This window comes from Azolla caroliniana, unplaced genomic scaffold (assembly GCF_043228905.1).
Source record: "Azolla caroliniana isolate FFs.n. ecotype wild unplaced genomic scaffold, voAzoCaro1.0.p SCAF_4, whole genome shotgun sequence".
NCBI lineage: Eukaryota > Viridiplantae > Streptophyta > Polypodiopsida > Salviniales > Salviniaceae > Azolla > Azolla caroliniana.
The window spans coordinates 19,158,167-19,172,866 of NW_028230439.1; the positions used below are offsets into that span (position 1 = coordinate 19,158,167).

Genomic DNA, 14,700 nt, shown 5'->3' on the forward strand with positions numbered 1-14,700 from the left:
TGTTGATCTACTACCATCCGATGAAAGCGAAGCATGTTCGATTTGTAGGATCACCGAGCATCCACGCAAAACTAAGACGAACCCGAACCAAACCATGTGAGCAGGCTTCACATGCAATGCCATAGCTTGACGCCAAATAGTGTAGGGCAGTTGAGTCGACACACATATTGATATTGAATGTATAGGTAATGCGACCAATGAGAGATGGCCTCTTTGTGTGTGTGTGTGTGTGTGTGTGTGTGTGTGTGTGTGTGTGTGTGTATGTATGTATGTATGTATGTATGTGTGACTCATGAGTGTGATGTGTATATGTATTTGTGTGTATGTGTACAAATGTATGTACATGCATTGCCGACACACACACACACATGATATGAGTGATCACAAATATGCATGCACACATAGACACATACATACATACACGCATAGTACGTAATATTATTCGAATGCATTGGCCAACATTCTTTTTCATACGAATGCAAATGTTACCAAAACATGCTTATGTTTTCTTTTTTACACTTTTTACCTTTAACTTTCTTACCTTATTATTATTATTACCTTATATTAAATAATGAATACAAAAGTATGGTATTTACCATACATCGAGGGGTGTTTACCGTACTCGAATGATGGAAGCATTCGCGAATGCGAATGGACGTATTGTACGTATGGTTCATATTATGCATACCCACGAGTACATACGTAGAAATTTCAAATACACAGATATGTATGTACACATACGTATGTACGTATACGTATATGTATACCTTCATTGTCGTGCATGCAGAAATGGGTGCAGACTGCCCACCATCTCCCCCCCCCCCCCCTCTCACTCTCTGTCTATGGGTACGGGTAGATCAGTGCAGAGAGAAACAGGGGAGAGAGAGAGAGAGAGAGAGAGATTAGGAGGGGTCCACCTTCCATATCAAGTTGTCAATCAACCCTCGCACGTTGTTCATTTCATCCAGATTCGAAGTATGTACATATATTAAGTCAGCAGACAAGGAAGGAGGTCCTCTGCTAAGCAAGCTATGGATCTCTGAACCCCCCCCCCCCCCCCCCCCCCCCCCCTCTCTTCTGTGTCCTTAGAGATCCTACATATTCCTGTTTTCCTTCCAGATCTATGTTCTAGCTACTGGCCACCTCTTTGAGATCTGCTCCACATTTATCAGCAGAGACCTCATTTCTTTTGTTTGTAACCTTCAACCTTTGATTCAAGACTCTACTTTGTATACCATCATGTCTGGAATAGTCAGGAAGATGGTGGGTTCTCGTCATTGCGGTGGCCGCATCTCGTGTCTTCTTCTTCGAAGCAGAAATTACATATGGAAGAAGATCCCGGAATCTCCCACCCCTGCTTCTTACACGAGGAGAATATTATCATCCCCCCCCATGATTCCGTCGGAATACTCTATGGCAGCGACCGCGATCCCGGGATATTCCCGTGGAATCTCGATCCATGCGCTCGAGCCAACCGACACCTTCCCTAGACGCCACATCAGTGCCACGCCAGCAGAACAAAGTAGGATGTCTAATATTTGTGGTTTCAATTCTATTGAAGATCTCATTGATGCCACCGTCCCCACTTCTATCCGACGACCTGAAATGCACCTACCCAAATTTGCTAATGGCCTCACAGAATCTCAAATGATAAATCATATGAGATCCTTAGCATCCAAGAACAAGATATTCAAATCATATATTGGAATGGGTTACTATAACACCCATGTACCCCCTGTCATCATCAGAAATATATTGGAAAATCCTGGTTGGTATACACAATATACCCCTTATCAAGCTGAGATTGCACAAGGTAGGCTCGAATCTCTACTCAATTTTCAAACCATGATCACAGATCTCACAAGTATGCCCATGTCTAATGCATCATTGCTTGATGAGGCGACTGCGGCCGCTGAAGCCATGGCTATGTGTAGTAGCATCTCTAGAGGTAAGAAGAAGACATTCCTTATTGCGAGTCATTGCCACCCACAAACCATCGATATATGCAAAACGCGTGCCGATGGGTTCGAGCTGAATGTGGAAGTGGTTGATAGCATTGAAGGATTCGATTACAGTGCCAACAAGGATGTGTGTGGTGTACTTGTACAATACCCTACTACTGATGGTGAAGTAATAGATCTCTCAGGGATCATTGAGAAGGCTCATACACACGGTGCAAAGGTAGTGGTATCGACTGATTTACTAGCTTTAACTATCCTTAGGCCACCTGGGGAGTTGGGGGCAGATATGGTTGTTGGTTCGGCTCAACGGTTTGGTGTTCCTATGGGATATGGAGGTCCTCACGCAGCTTTCCTTGCCACTTCGGAAGAGTATAAAAGATTAATGCCTGGTCGTGTTATTGGTGTGAGTGTGGATGCAAGTGGAAAGCCTGCCTTAAGAATGGCGATGCAGACCCGTGAACAACATATCAGGAGAGAAAAGGCTACTAGTAACATATGTACTGCACAAGTAAGTACTTGCTTCTGGATCACAATTGTATATTTGCAACTGTCTGTAGATTTATTCTCATTTGAACTTCTCTTCATCTTGTTTAAGGTTGTACATATTTTGAATGTAGACATCAATTTTATTGCTAATGACCCTTTCACTTCCGTAGTTTGTATTTTTTATTTAGGTATTGATTGTCTAACCTTTTTTACTTGCTTATTATGTATAATTAGTTGAGAGTAGACATTGCTTTTGCTCATTTGAGTTAAATTCCTCTTTTTTTCACTTGTGTTGTTTGAATCTTTGGATGCAATATGATTTTTTTGGTTCATTTGGACCTTTTTGCTGAGTTTTTATTTTGGAATATAGGCATTGCTAGCAAACATGGCTGCCATGTATGCTGTGTATCATGGGCCAGAAGGATTGAAAAATATAGCGGAGAGAGTGCATGGACTAGCAAGCACATTCGCAGCAGGGCTAAAGAAATTTGGCCATGTAAAGGTAGAAAACACACTGTTCTTTGACACTGTGAAAGTTGGGGTGGCTGATACAAATGCCATCTCACAAGCTGCTCTCAAGCGAGGCATTAATCTACGAGTATTGGACAAGAACACGGTATGTACAGTTGTGAAGTGGATTTAAAGGAATTCATGTTTGCTTCTCATCCATTCAAAGCAAAGTGCATATAAACAAATTCAACATGGGAAAAATTTAGTCCATTCGAAACAATGAATAACCTCGTTGAGTGTAAGCGATATAAACAAATTCATGTAGGTGGTTATCATGTTCCCATTCAAAACAATGAATACCATGGTTTGAAGAATTGGATCTGTATCCACATGAAATATACAGAAGGGATGAAGAAGTTATTTCTCAATACCAACACTCGTTTACCTGTGATATTCATAGATAACTGTTGCAATGGATGAAACGACGAGTCTCGAAGACGTTGATGAACTTTTTGAGATATTTGCTGATGGCAATCCGGTGGGTGCTTTGTTAGGTTAATTGAATCTATCTTGTTCTTTCAAAAGGTGCAAAACTGACCATGCTGATGTCTCCTTTCTTTCTCTTTCTCTCCTCATTTTTTTAGGTAAACTTCACTGCCCAATCCCTCGCACCTGAGGTAGATGCTTCCATTCCTGCGGAATTTCAACGTGAAAGCGGGTTCCTCATGTTTCCTGTCTTCAACTCGTAGGAGTTTTCTTTTGGGAGATTAAGTTTTTATGTATTGGCGAACATGGAGATATATACATCACTTAAAAAGTTTTGCTTTTTAATTGTATTGCAGCTATCATTCCGAGCATGAGATGTTACGCTACTTGCATAGGATTCAAGCCAAAGATTTGTCCCTTTGCCACAGTATGATACCCCTTGGGTCTTGCACTATGAAACTTAATTCTACAGTTGAAATGATGCCAGTCTCATGGCCCGAGTTTGCCAATCTTCATCCTTTTGCACCTCCAGATCAGGCTGCAGGATTTCAGGTATTCTTTAGGACGAAATACTTGTTCGGTATTTTGTAGACTGTTTTGAATTAACCAGATACCCTTGTTTTGAATGCTTCAGGGTATTTTGTAGATCTCCCTATTTTTAATGTCTTTCGATGAGTGCTTGTGATTCCCAACTACTACATTTCATGTTATGTTACTAGCCATAGAAATGAAGACCAAGTTCTATTTCAAATGAACTTATATGATAGGTGTATTATCGATCTAATTTGCATTGAATCAGTTTTGTCATTTTATATGTAGGAAATGTTTCAAGATTTGGGGGAACTTCTAGCTGAGATTACTGGCTTTGACTCGGTATCTTTGCAACCTAATGCTGGTGCTGCCGGAGAGTATGCAGGTCTTATGGTTATTCGAGCATACCATCATGTAAGTTGTGGCACATGATATATATAGATGATCTACTAAGAGCCGAATAACCATACCATAATGTAAGTTGTGGCACATGATATATATAGATTATCTACTAAGAGCCTGATAGTTTTGTCTTTTCTTTGACATTCCTTAGCTAGAGAGGATCTCTTGATTCACTGCTAATGTTATTATTTGTGAATATATAAATAATCATACATACATACCTACATGTGCATGGGCATACATACATATTTATATGCAGACATTAGGGACACATGCAAAATATTTATATCATTGTATTGCACCGTTTTGGTCTCATAGGCCACATTGGGCTTCAAGCAGTTTATTTTTCATTATTTCGTCATAATTGGTCTACTGAACTTGATGTAGGCAAGAGGCGACTATCACAGAAATGTATGCATTATCCCTGTTTCTGCCCATGGCACAAACCCTGCAAGTGCCGCCATGTGTGGAATGAAGATTGTCGTTGTGGGAACAGATGAGAAAGGCAATGTGAATATCGAGGAGCTTAGGAAGGCTGCTGAGGCCCACAAAGATAACCTTTCTGCCCTCATGGTAAGTTATAAATAGATTGCCTCATGCTGAAGTCTAAACACATCCTGAATTCTTCAATGACAATCAAATATAGCACTAGGGTATAGACTTCACCATGGAAAGACAAAGGAGTGTGTGACCAAGAATCACTTTAAAGATATTAACATTTTTCTGCTTGAAATTAAAATAATAGGTAACATATCCATCAACCCATGGAGTTTATGAAGATGGAATTGATGAGATCTGCGAGATAATCCACAAGAATGGTGGCCAAGTGTACATGGATGGTGCTAACATGAATGCTCAGGTTAACTACTTGGAGCTAAGATTTCTTGGCTGGTCTATGTTGTATGTTTCTTTACACATATAGTGCTTCTGTTTCCTTGAAAGGCCCGATTCATGCTTTATTTCCGACATTTCTAGGTTGGTTTGACCAGCCCTGGACACATCGGGGCAGATGTTTGCCACTTGAATTTGCATAAGACATTCTGTATTCCTCATGGTGGAGGTGGCCCAGGCATGGGCCCTATCTGTGTGAAAAAGCATCTTGCTCCATTTTTACCTTCTCATCCTGTTGTAAGTATCAAGTTTTTTTCTCCCCAAAGTGAAGAATAATATTTTCAGGGTTTGCAGCTAGTGTAAGTAGAAAAATCCATGTAATCCTATATTATAATTAACGGATCAGGTTTTCAGATAACAGAATCCCTGGCATCTTCAAGACAAAAGTAAAAAAACATTTTAATTTCTTTTGAAATGAGTAGAGACATTTTTGTGTGATTCTCCACAGATTCAAACTGGAGGGATTCCTCAACCAGAGAAGCTTTCACCATTGGGGTCTATTTCTGCAGCACCATGGGGCTCAGCATTGATTCTACCCATCTCCTACAGCTACATTGCTATGATGGGGTCCAAAGGGCTCAAGCAAGCATCTGAATTGGCTATACTTAATGCTAATTATATGGCTAAGCAACTAGAGGTAATATTGAGTTGATACTTGAAAAGGTATGGTGGTTATGGATCATGCTTATCTGTATTTGTTTCTATCTGTTGTAGGATTACTACCCAATTCTATTTCGAGGAAAGAATGGCACTTGTGCCCATGAATTCATCATTGATTTGAGACCATTTAAGGTACTTGGTTGACATCTTTTAAATGTTTTTCTTTTCTATGAATACTAAGTTTAAATGTTTGTGGATTTGATGGAGACTTCTAATATAATCAAATCACGCCTCTTTCTATTCCACAACAGTCTACGGCGGGTCTAGAGGCAGAGGACGTAGCAAAACGCCTTATTGATTATGGATTCCATGCACCAACAATGTCGTTTCCCGTACCTGGAACTCTTATGATTGAACCAACTGAAAGTGAAAGCAAGGTAAAACCTCAAATCACCAGGAGGAAACCAACTCAAATTTGGTTACAAGGGCTGAGAATGAAGAATTATTTGTACTGTTGTAGTTTTTTGTCGGAGCCTTATTGGTAAATATTGTTTGTTATATATGTTGTGGATAGGCTGAATTGGACAGGTTTTGTAATGCAATGATCTCCATTAGGAAGGAGATCGAAGCTATTGAGACGGGGATTGCTAGTCCACAAGACAATGTGTTGAAGGTGAAGTTCCAACAACCTCATGTCGTTATTAATAATTATATACTAATGTATAACACATTCATACGAATCCATTTAACTATATATGGACCCATGTACATACACACACATATATATACATATACATATATGTGTGTACAACCATGTGCTCCCCTTCAATCTGATGTCGTTTGGCTATATATTAATGCATATACTCACTTAATACTAATGCTCATTAACCATAATGTATGTCAAATGCATGTAGTTAATGTGCTAATGCATGCACCTATTATACGCATCTAGTTAGTTATGTGTAATGCCATGGAGTTATAATATATTATTGCAAAGTTTATTGATAGAATGAACTAACTTAATGGTGTAATATGAGGATTCCAGGGTGCACCTCATCCGGCTGCTGTTGTTATGGCCGATGACTGGACGAAACCATATTCACGGGAGCTAGCAGCTTTTCCGGCATCGTGGGTCCGTGCATCGAAATTCTGGCCATCAACAGGTAAAAGAACATTTAACCCATTTGACTAGTTAGGAGTTCCAACTCCCGTCAATGACAACTTGAACCTAACAACCAGCAACGGTTTGGTTTGAACCCAACCGAATCGTGAAACCGCGGCTTAACGGTTTAAACGGTTTGGTTCGGTTTCAATAGTTAGAAACCACGGTTTTAACGGATTTTTTTTTTTATTTAAATTTTAAAAAATTGTTTTTAAACAATGTTTTCATTTTCATGCCTTATTCTCACATTTTAGGAAAATCTTTAAAATTTTGAAAATTTAAATAATGAAATATTTTAAATTTTAAATTTTAAAATTTGACCTAGGCTAAAAACCGAAACCGAACCATGGAACCACAATTTTACTGGTTTAATGGCTTAACGGTTTGAAATTGGTTTAATGGTTATGATTACGGTTTCGTGTTTCGGTTCGGTTTAGGTTTCAAATATTTTAAACGGTTTGGTGTCAAACCGGTTTGGTTTTGATCCTCTCGAACCAAACCAAACCGTTGCCAATTGTTACTTGAACCCCCATTTAAAGTTTTTTTTGGTTCATTCATCATTTACTCTCTTTTTTTTTTTCAAGTCTAGAAAGCCAAACAATGCAATAAAACCCTTGCTATTATGTTGCCTTGCCTAGAATGCTCAATCTTTATGCGTCGGAAAGATCAAATGCCTACCAATGCTATCCCATCTTATTACATTTTTCATCTAAAATGGACCCCTTTGCAGCCATTAGAATGCAATTGATGCATTTTATTATCTTCATTTGATCTCCTCTCGTAAGAAGACCTGAATGCCAACCAATGCTATAAAAACCACCCTTGCTATTTATGCTTTCTTAAAAATGTGGACAATCTTTGTTAAATCGATGTTTTTAAATATTATCTTAGGGAGAATCGACAATGTCTATGGTGATCGCCACCTCGTATGCACCCTTCGTCCGTCGGAGCCAGAGTTTGAAGAACAAGCTATTGTTGCCGCATGACCGAATTGTATAATATATCTATTACAAAACAATGTCAATTTCTAACCAGAGTGCAACCATTGGCTAAAAGTTTATGGCATTGATTGATTGATATCAACAAAAGTTGTTTAACCTAAGACTCATCGATATGCTAAAAGCGACCTATAAGAAATTCAATGATTATTGTTGCACACTTTATTTTCTCAAAACTGTTTTTTGTTATATCCTATACAAATTAGGGTTTTGAGTCTTTTGACGTCGTATTAATCAATTACTTTCTCTAAGGTATTAATAAAGTGACGCTTTCTATCACATGCTTTAATACCATGTTATTGTCGCGTGCGAGAGAGTCCATTAAAATTTCTTTAGGTATAAGAAAAGAGAGAGATTTAGAAAATCACATAAAGAACTCTAGGGGCTACAATTTAAGTCATTCTTTTACTATTCTCAAAATTCAGTTCACAATGTTATACCCACCTATTTGAATGAAATCACCTTGTTATTATTATCTCTTTGTTTGTTTTAAAATATGTTGACATTAAGGTGACACTTATGAGGACAAGGTAAAGTGCCCATGGAACTCACTTGTGAGAGTTGCTGAATGAAATTTCACTTTAGCGAAAATTCGTTGTAGGATATTCCATGAAGATCATCAAACAAAATTTCTCATACTACATTCCTACTAGGTACAATACTTAAGGTAGTAAAACTCCACCTTATACCCTAATACCTAAGGTAGTGAAACACAACCTTATACATGGGAAGGTAAAGCTTTTGCTCTTTAAGGAAAAGCCCAAGAGAAGATCACAAAACTAGTTAATGATGCCCAAACTAGCGACATAACCACCCAAATTGCGTTAGCAACTGGACATGTAGGGAATCTAATATCTCGTCTCAATCATTGTATATAAAAAAATGGCTTGCAAGTATTGATTTGGTGTATGTCAATTTAATACACTATTGGTACCAATTTAATGATTTCATTGGTGTACACTACGGGTATTGTTGAGTTATCAATCTTTCCAAAGTTCATTTGCCAACAATCCTAGAGTAGGGGCCTCAAGAATAGGCAAGGGGATAATGATAGACAAATATGATCATATCTAGGAGGTATGTGAACCTTGCTCGCATATTTTTGAATGCCATGATGTTTGTATGGCACTAAAATAACATTTTTTAATATACTTTAATTCACTATGCAATTGAAGTTAGCGTTGAGACTTTCCTTTAACATCAAAATGCAAGTGTCACGAGTATACAAGTACATCTAAGAGTAGAGAACTATTATATTGTCTTCACTTTAACAATTGCCTATAATTTAATCAATCTCAAAATTGGTTGGTAGGAATGCATTAAGCATTGGACCAAAAGAGATTGTAAAGTTTAACACTTAAAATGACTGAGCACTATTGACAACATATTGGCGAGGATTCATTTGATCATGATAGATCAACCTTTTCCATACAATGCACACTTTAGTGGATGAGACAATCAAGGGTGCAATGGGGAAAGACAGGAAATCATGGGGATCATTAATGCTTGTACACTTTCATCCAAGTAGCAAATAACCATACTCGATTGAGAACTACTTTGAGTTGAGTGCAAATAACTAAGTTGTACTCAACATCCACGTGAAACTTTGATAGGGTGACACATAAACACGAATATTGCAACATAAGTTGTGACAAACATTACCTTGTATCAATATTTGTCTAGGTCGTCCAAGATTTACAAGGTTTCTCTTAGTGCATAGGCCAAACATGAACTTATGCATATTTTTGTGTAACATAGATGCCAAAGCAAATGCACTTCACACTTCCTAGGCTTTAGCTATATCATTGGCTAGAGCTTTTAAGAACATGAGCAATTATCTACTAGTGCTCGAGCTATAAATTATTTCCATGATGAGAGAATGTCCAACCAATTTTGCACATTTGTTCGTTTATGCACAATAAGAAGAATCGAGCGAGTGAAATGGAAAGCAATAATGGGCATACAAAAGCTCTCTCTCCCTCTTCCCCCTCCCTCCCATCAAACCTTTGGAAATGCTTGTCACATGTAAGTTAATGTCCTCTCATGTGTAAGATCGAGAAATTTGGGAGCTATAATAAATTGATGTTAAAAATTGATTGTGATAAATATAGCTTGATTAGTTATTGGTGTCAAGATGTGATATCACGATGTGTAGTCAATCTATGGTCAAGTGATAAAAACTCTTGATTGGGTGAAGTTTATTTAATTCTTTATCAAATTCTTTATAATCTATGGCCAATGAAAACCATAAAGAACCTATTGTTTTCATAACTAGCCTTACCGAATTGCACATTTATACTTTATCATACACTTTCTCATACCAATTTCTTCCTACTCATATAGGTATACGTACATATAATTATATGTGTGCATGTAGTATGTCAAGTATATGTATATACATAGACACATGGGCTTTCTAATTTTTCTTTCTTCATGCATTACAAGCAATACCATTGTTAGGATCATAGATTGACACATGCGTGATATTCGAGAATACAAAATGGCCCCAAGAATATTAAAAAACCATTCGTTTTGTAAAATAAATATAAAAAAATTAATTAATTATTTAAATAAACGTATTTCACCAAAAAAAACAATTATTCATTAATAGATTATAGTGTCAAGAGAGTTTATGAAACTTTTAATTAATTAATTAATTTTTTAAAAACGAATATTTTTAAATTTATTATACAAATATGATTACTAATTAATATGAACTTTGAAGATATGATTAGTTTGAAGTACTATTTTTAATTTCAACATAAAATAATCCATAAATTTTGAGGAAATAAAAAGTGAGAAATTAATGAGCCATTCGTATTCGTATTCGTTTGCATTCGAATGGGAAACCCGACGAATGCGAATATGTCAATCTATGGTTAGGATAATATCTTGAGATATGTTGTTTGTATATTTACTTCTTTATAACTTGAATCGTGAAGACTAGTAAAACTACCACATCAATGCATCTTCTCAAGTTTATGCGCATTGCATGTAATGCACTAGTTATGGCAAATATGTTGCAATATGGTGTTTGGAAAGTTACTTTTCTATAAACATGCACATTGCATGTATATGCAATCTCACAAAGCAATTTGTTTGTTCTTGTATGTTTACATTAAACACAAAAGCTCTATCCTTTTGTCTAGATAAGCCATATGTGAACACAATCATGGAAAACATATAACCTCTTGCTCACCAAAGAAAGTGAAGGTATGATGAGTAAGACTCTACTTGGTATTGTATGTTTTCCATGATCTCTTGTAGGTTATGAACGGCAACATTTCATTGTTATTTAGCAAGGAGATCATTCCTATCAAAGAACTAGGGTACGTTCTATGAAGCAAGTTGGAAATGCAAGGGAGAACATATAGATATATCATTGCAAACAAACAAACATTGCAACAAACAAGATAATAATCATTATCTCATCCCTCCACTTTGGGTAATGAATAAAAAATTGCAGGTACATCAGAAATTGAAGTACTTCTCTAGTTTACTGAGAATTCTTCTTGTTGGTAGATGGGTTAATAGAATCGTATCCAATGAACACGAATAAAAAAGGTTAAAATAAGAAATAATGGAGGAACCCACAAACACCCTTCTTAGTTGGGTGTCAATGAAGTCCTTTTTGCCATTTGTGGCATATCAATAATCTCTCTGCATCAGGTTTGTGAATTCGACGCGTCCGCTTATAACAATGGTCAAAGACCAAAGCAATTATATCTGCTTTCACCATTCAACTATGTTCAACATTTGTGTAGAAGATGCTGAACTTTTATCGGGGCTCTGGTTCCCGAACATACTACAACCAATATGATAGATATGATGTAGTTTTGGATAAATCTTAGAATCCAATGCAATCTTAATTAGGTTTTAGCTGATGCAATAGAAGTTAGCTTTTCGCCTCCATGTGATAACAGAAGCTTTGTAAGGGCACTATCATCACAGTAATATCATCAATGTTCCCTCTACTCGATGCTTTTTGGATGAGCATGTTGCATGCATTCATTTTCAAATCGCCATCCTTGTGTTGTTTGGTTGAAGAACCTTGCCCTTGCATGGTCGATGACACATTTGATGCCAACAAGACTTCCCTAGCACAATCAATGGCTTCTTGATCACTCACCTGAAAACAACAAACCATTCATCAGAATAAATATCGATAAAAACAATCAAACATAAGCATATTAACGTGCTTCAAATTTGAGCTCAAATATCATGATCCATTATAAACATATATAACTGTGGTTGTGTGTAGTAGTTACCTTGTCCCATAGTCCATCTGATGCTAAGATTACAAACTCGCATTCCGGAGTAATCTTAATCTTCTTAACATCGGGCTTGGAAGATACCCATCGCTTCAAGTTCTTATCCCCAAAACCTCTTGTCACTGCTAATGTGCCTTGAAGTCTCCACATTCCATTGATACAATCTATAAAACCTCCCTGTAATTTTCAAACATAGAGGGATACACTGGTAAGAATCTACAAAACCTTGTATAGTGTCCATCAACACTAAAAAACTTACTGACTTTAAATATCGTATCATCATAAAAAATAAATATGTATGGATTAATCAGTTATAGAAGCCATGCAAGATTAAGAGATGTTAATTAAACCTTGTAGATTAATTGTCCAAAAAAAAGATCAACTCCATATATAAACTACTTCAAAATTATTCATGACGTGAGCTTAATGTTTTGAGGTATGTTTTACAGGATCACTTACCAAGTCCTCAATCCGTTGGCATTCTTCTTTATTGTTCGCACGATGAAGAGTCGTGAGTGCTTCGGCTTTACCACCCCTACATAGGACCGCCTTGCAATCACCAGCATTTGCCACAACCAATTGTCCCTCGGTCACCAGAGCCGAGACTGAACATGCCCCACTATTCACATCCTAATCATTGAAACATATATTCAGGCAACAATGAGCACAAATGATTCCATAAAAACAAAGGCTTGATTTGGTCTATACATGCAACATCCATTTCTGCATGTTACCAGAGTTACATGCATGATTAAAAGGAGACTAGTCTTGTAAACCAAATGTGTGTAACATATAAAGAAAAGAAAAATGAGGGCATAGAAAAGCCTCCATTTATCTACAAAAATCTCATGTGCACATATTTATTTACTTATGTGTCTGTGTCTGTGTGTATATATAATGTGAATATTTGTATTGTATGGAGATTGAAAAAAACACAAGTGGCAGAAAAAAACCCCATTGATCTAACATGGAATATCCATGTGTGTATTATGTACATGTCCAATACATACATACATGTGCTTGTATATATGTATGTGTAGAAGTGGATGTCAACATGCAATATCTATGAGTGTGCATAGTATCTATGTTTATGCACATGCACATGAATGTGTGAATTTATATGCATCTCTGTGGAATCTGTGACATATATATATATATACCTTAGATAGGAATTGTGAGTCTGTATTGGCATATCCAGCTACCATGGCATCCTCTATGCTTGCTTCACTGTCCATTTCCATAGCTATGTTCTCACCGAGCTTCTCAGCTACAAACTTTACTGCATCTATGCCTCCATGGCCATCAAAAACACTAAAAAGGCCTTGCTTTGGCTGACCTTTGAAATTAGGAAGGGCTGAGTAACCATCTTCCATGACAAATTTCCTTCCTTTCTTGAAAGCCAGCCCAAATAGGTCATTAGGGTCAGACTGATGACACGAATATGATGTCGACAACGAAGAGGATTCCTCCTCGATCAATTGAAACTGATTGGCTTTATGGAAAGAAGCCAACCTCGCGTGGTCCGGGATAGACAACTTTGCGGGCTTGTTCCTCTTAGGGGAGACCTTGAGAGCTCTATGTTCTTTGTGACTTGTTGTTGTTGTTGTTGTTGTTGTTGAAGATGATGATGGTGATGGTGATGGTGATGGTGACATAACAAGAGGGAAATTTGTCTTCTGGAAGGAGTAGCAAATCTGAGCGTTGAACTGCATAAGATGTGCGAGAGCTGGTCTGAGAAGAAGCTCCTGATCACAAGAAGCCATGGAATCAGTTGGGATTGACACAGGGGAGATTTTTTGAAATAGAACACCAAAGAGGGTTTCTTTTTTTCGTTTTTTTGTCTTCTGAGTGTGGATTGATTGACGAAACAGGGTTTTTGTAGGGGGGGGGTGTGGGGAGGGAATCAAGAGCTCTGAATTTATATGCCTCTGGCTGGAAAGACAGAAAAGAGTTTCCATTTATTTACAGATCTGTCCTTCCTTCTTCTCTCTCACAAAAAGAGACAGAGCAACGACACGGTCTTTCTTCCACACGGTCCTCTCTCCTCGTCATTTTACTTTCATGGTCTGTGCCGTTAACTCTCCGTCAACGTCTCCTTCTGCGCCGTTAACGTCTCCGTCATCTCTTCTTGTCTTCTTCTCTCTCTCTCTCTCTCTCTCACTATACACAGAGGAGACAACATTCTAAGATGTAATTCACCTCTTTTTTGGTCTTACTCATAGGCCATTTTGGCTTCTTCAAAGACACATAATTACATATATGTACATATATCTTTCTTCCGTTTGGGTCCCGTCCTTCGCTCTCTCTCTCTGTCTCTTTCGATGAATGGGTAAATATCCCATTTTTTGTTGTAAACCATTTGTCTCATGGGCCAATTTTGGCCTTAGAAGACATTAATATTTCTCTCTCTCTCTCTCTCTCTCTCTCTCTCTCTCTCTCTCTCTCTCTCTCTCTCATCGAAA

General features: G+C 37.5%; 2 protein-coding genes across 2 annotated transcripts; one reads left to right on the forward strand and one right to left on the reverse strand.

Annotated features, from left to right (window-relative positions):
• The first annotated feature begins 1,072 nt into the window (after positions 1-1,072).
• Positions 1,073-8,127, forward strand: LOC147865260 (glycine dehydrogenase (decarboxylating), mitochondrial-like). The gene is made up of 15 exons (XM_087318048.1): positions 1,073-2,469; positions 2,818-3,063; positions 3,358-3,435; positions 3,542-3,642; positions 3,740-3,935; positions 4,203-4,328; positions 4,704-4,889; positions 5,062-5,175; positions 5,292-5,444; positions 5,656-5,844; positions 5,922-5,999; positions 6,119-6,244; positions 6,382-6,480; positions 6,853-6,970; positions 7,861-8,127. The coding sequence occupies exons 1-15, from the start codon at positions 1,240-1,242 to the stop codon at positions 7,953-7,955; spliced, it is 3,135 nt and encodes a 1,044-aa protein (XP_087174174.1). The 5' UTR covers positions 1,073-1,239; the 3' UTR covers positions 7,956-8,127.
• A 3,388-nt stretch (positions 8,128-11,515) lies between these two features.
• Positions 11,516-14,134, reverse strand: LOC147865261 (putative protein phosphatase 2C 53). The gene is made up of 4 exons (XM_087318049.1): positions 13,399-14,134; positions 12,698-12,868; positions 12,236-12,415; positions 11,516-12,096 (listed from the first exon to the last, which is right to left on the reverse strand). The coding sequence occupies exons 1-4, from the start codon at positions 13,999-14,001 to the stop codon at positions 11,863-11,865; spliced, it is 1,188 nt and encodes a 395-aa protein (XP_087174175.1). The 5' UTR covers positions 14,002-14,134; the 3' UTR covers positions 11,516-11,862.
• Between the last annotated feature and the right edge of the window lie 566 nt (positions 14,135-14,700).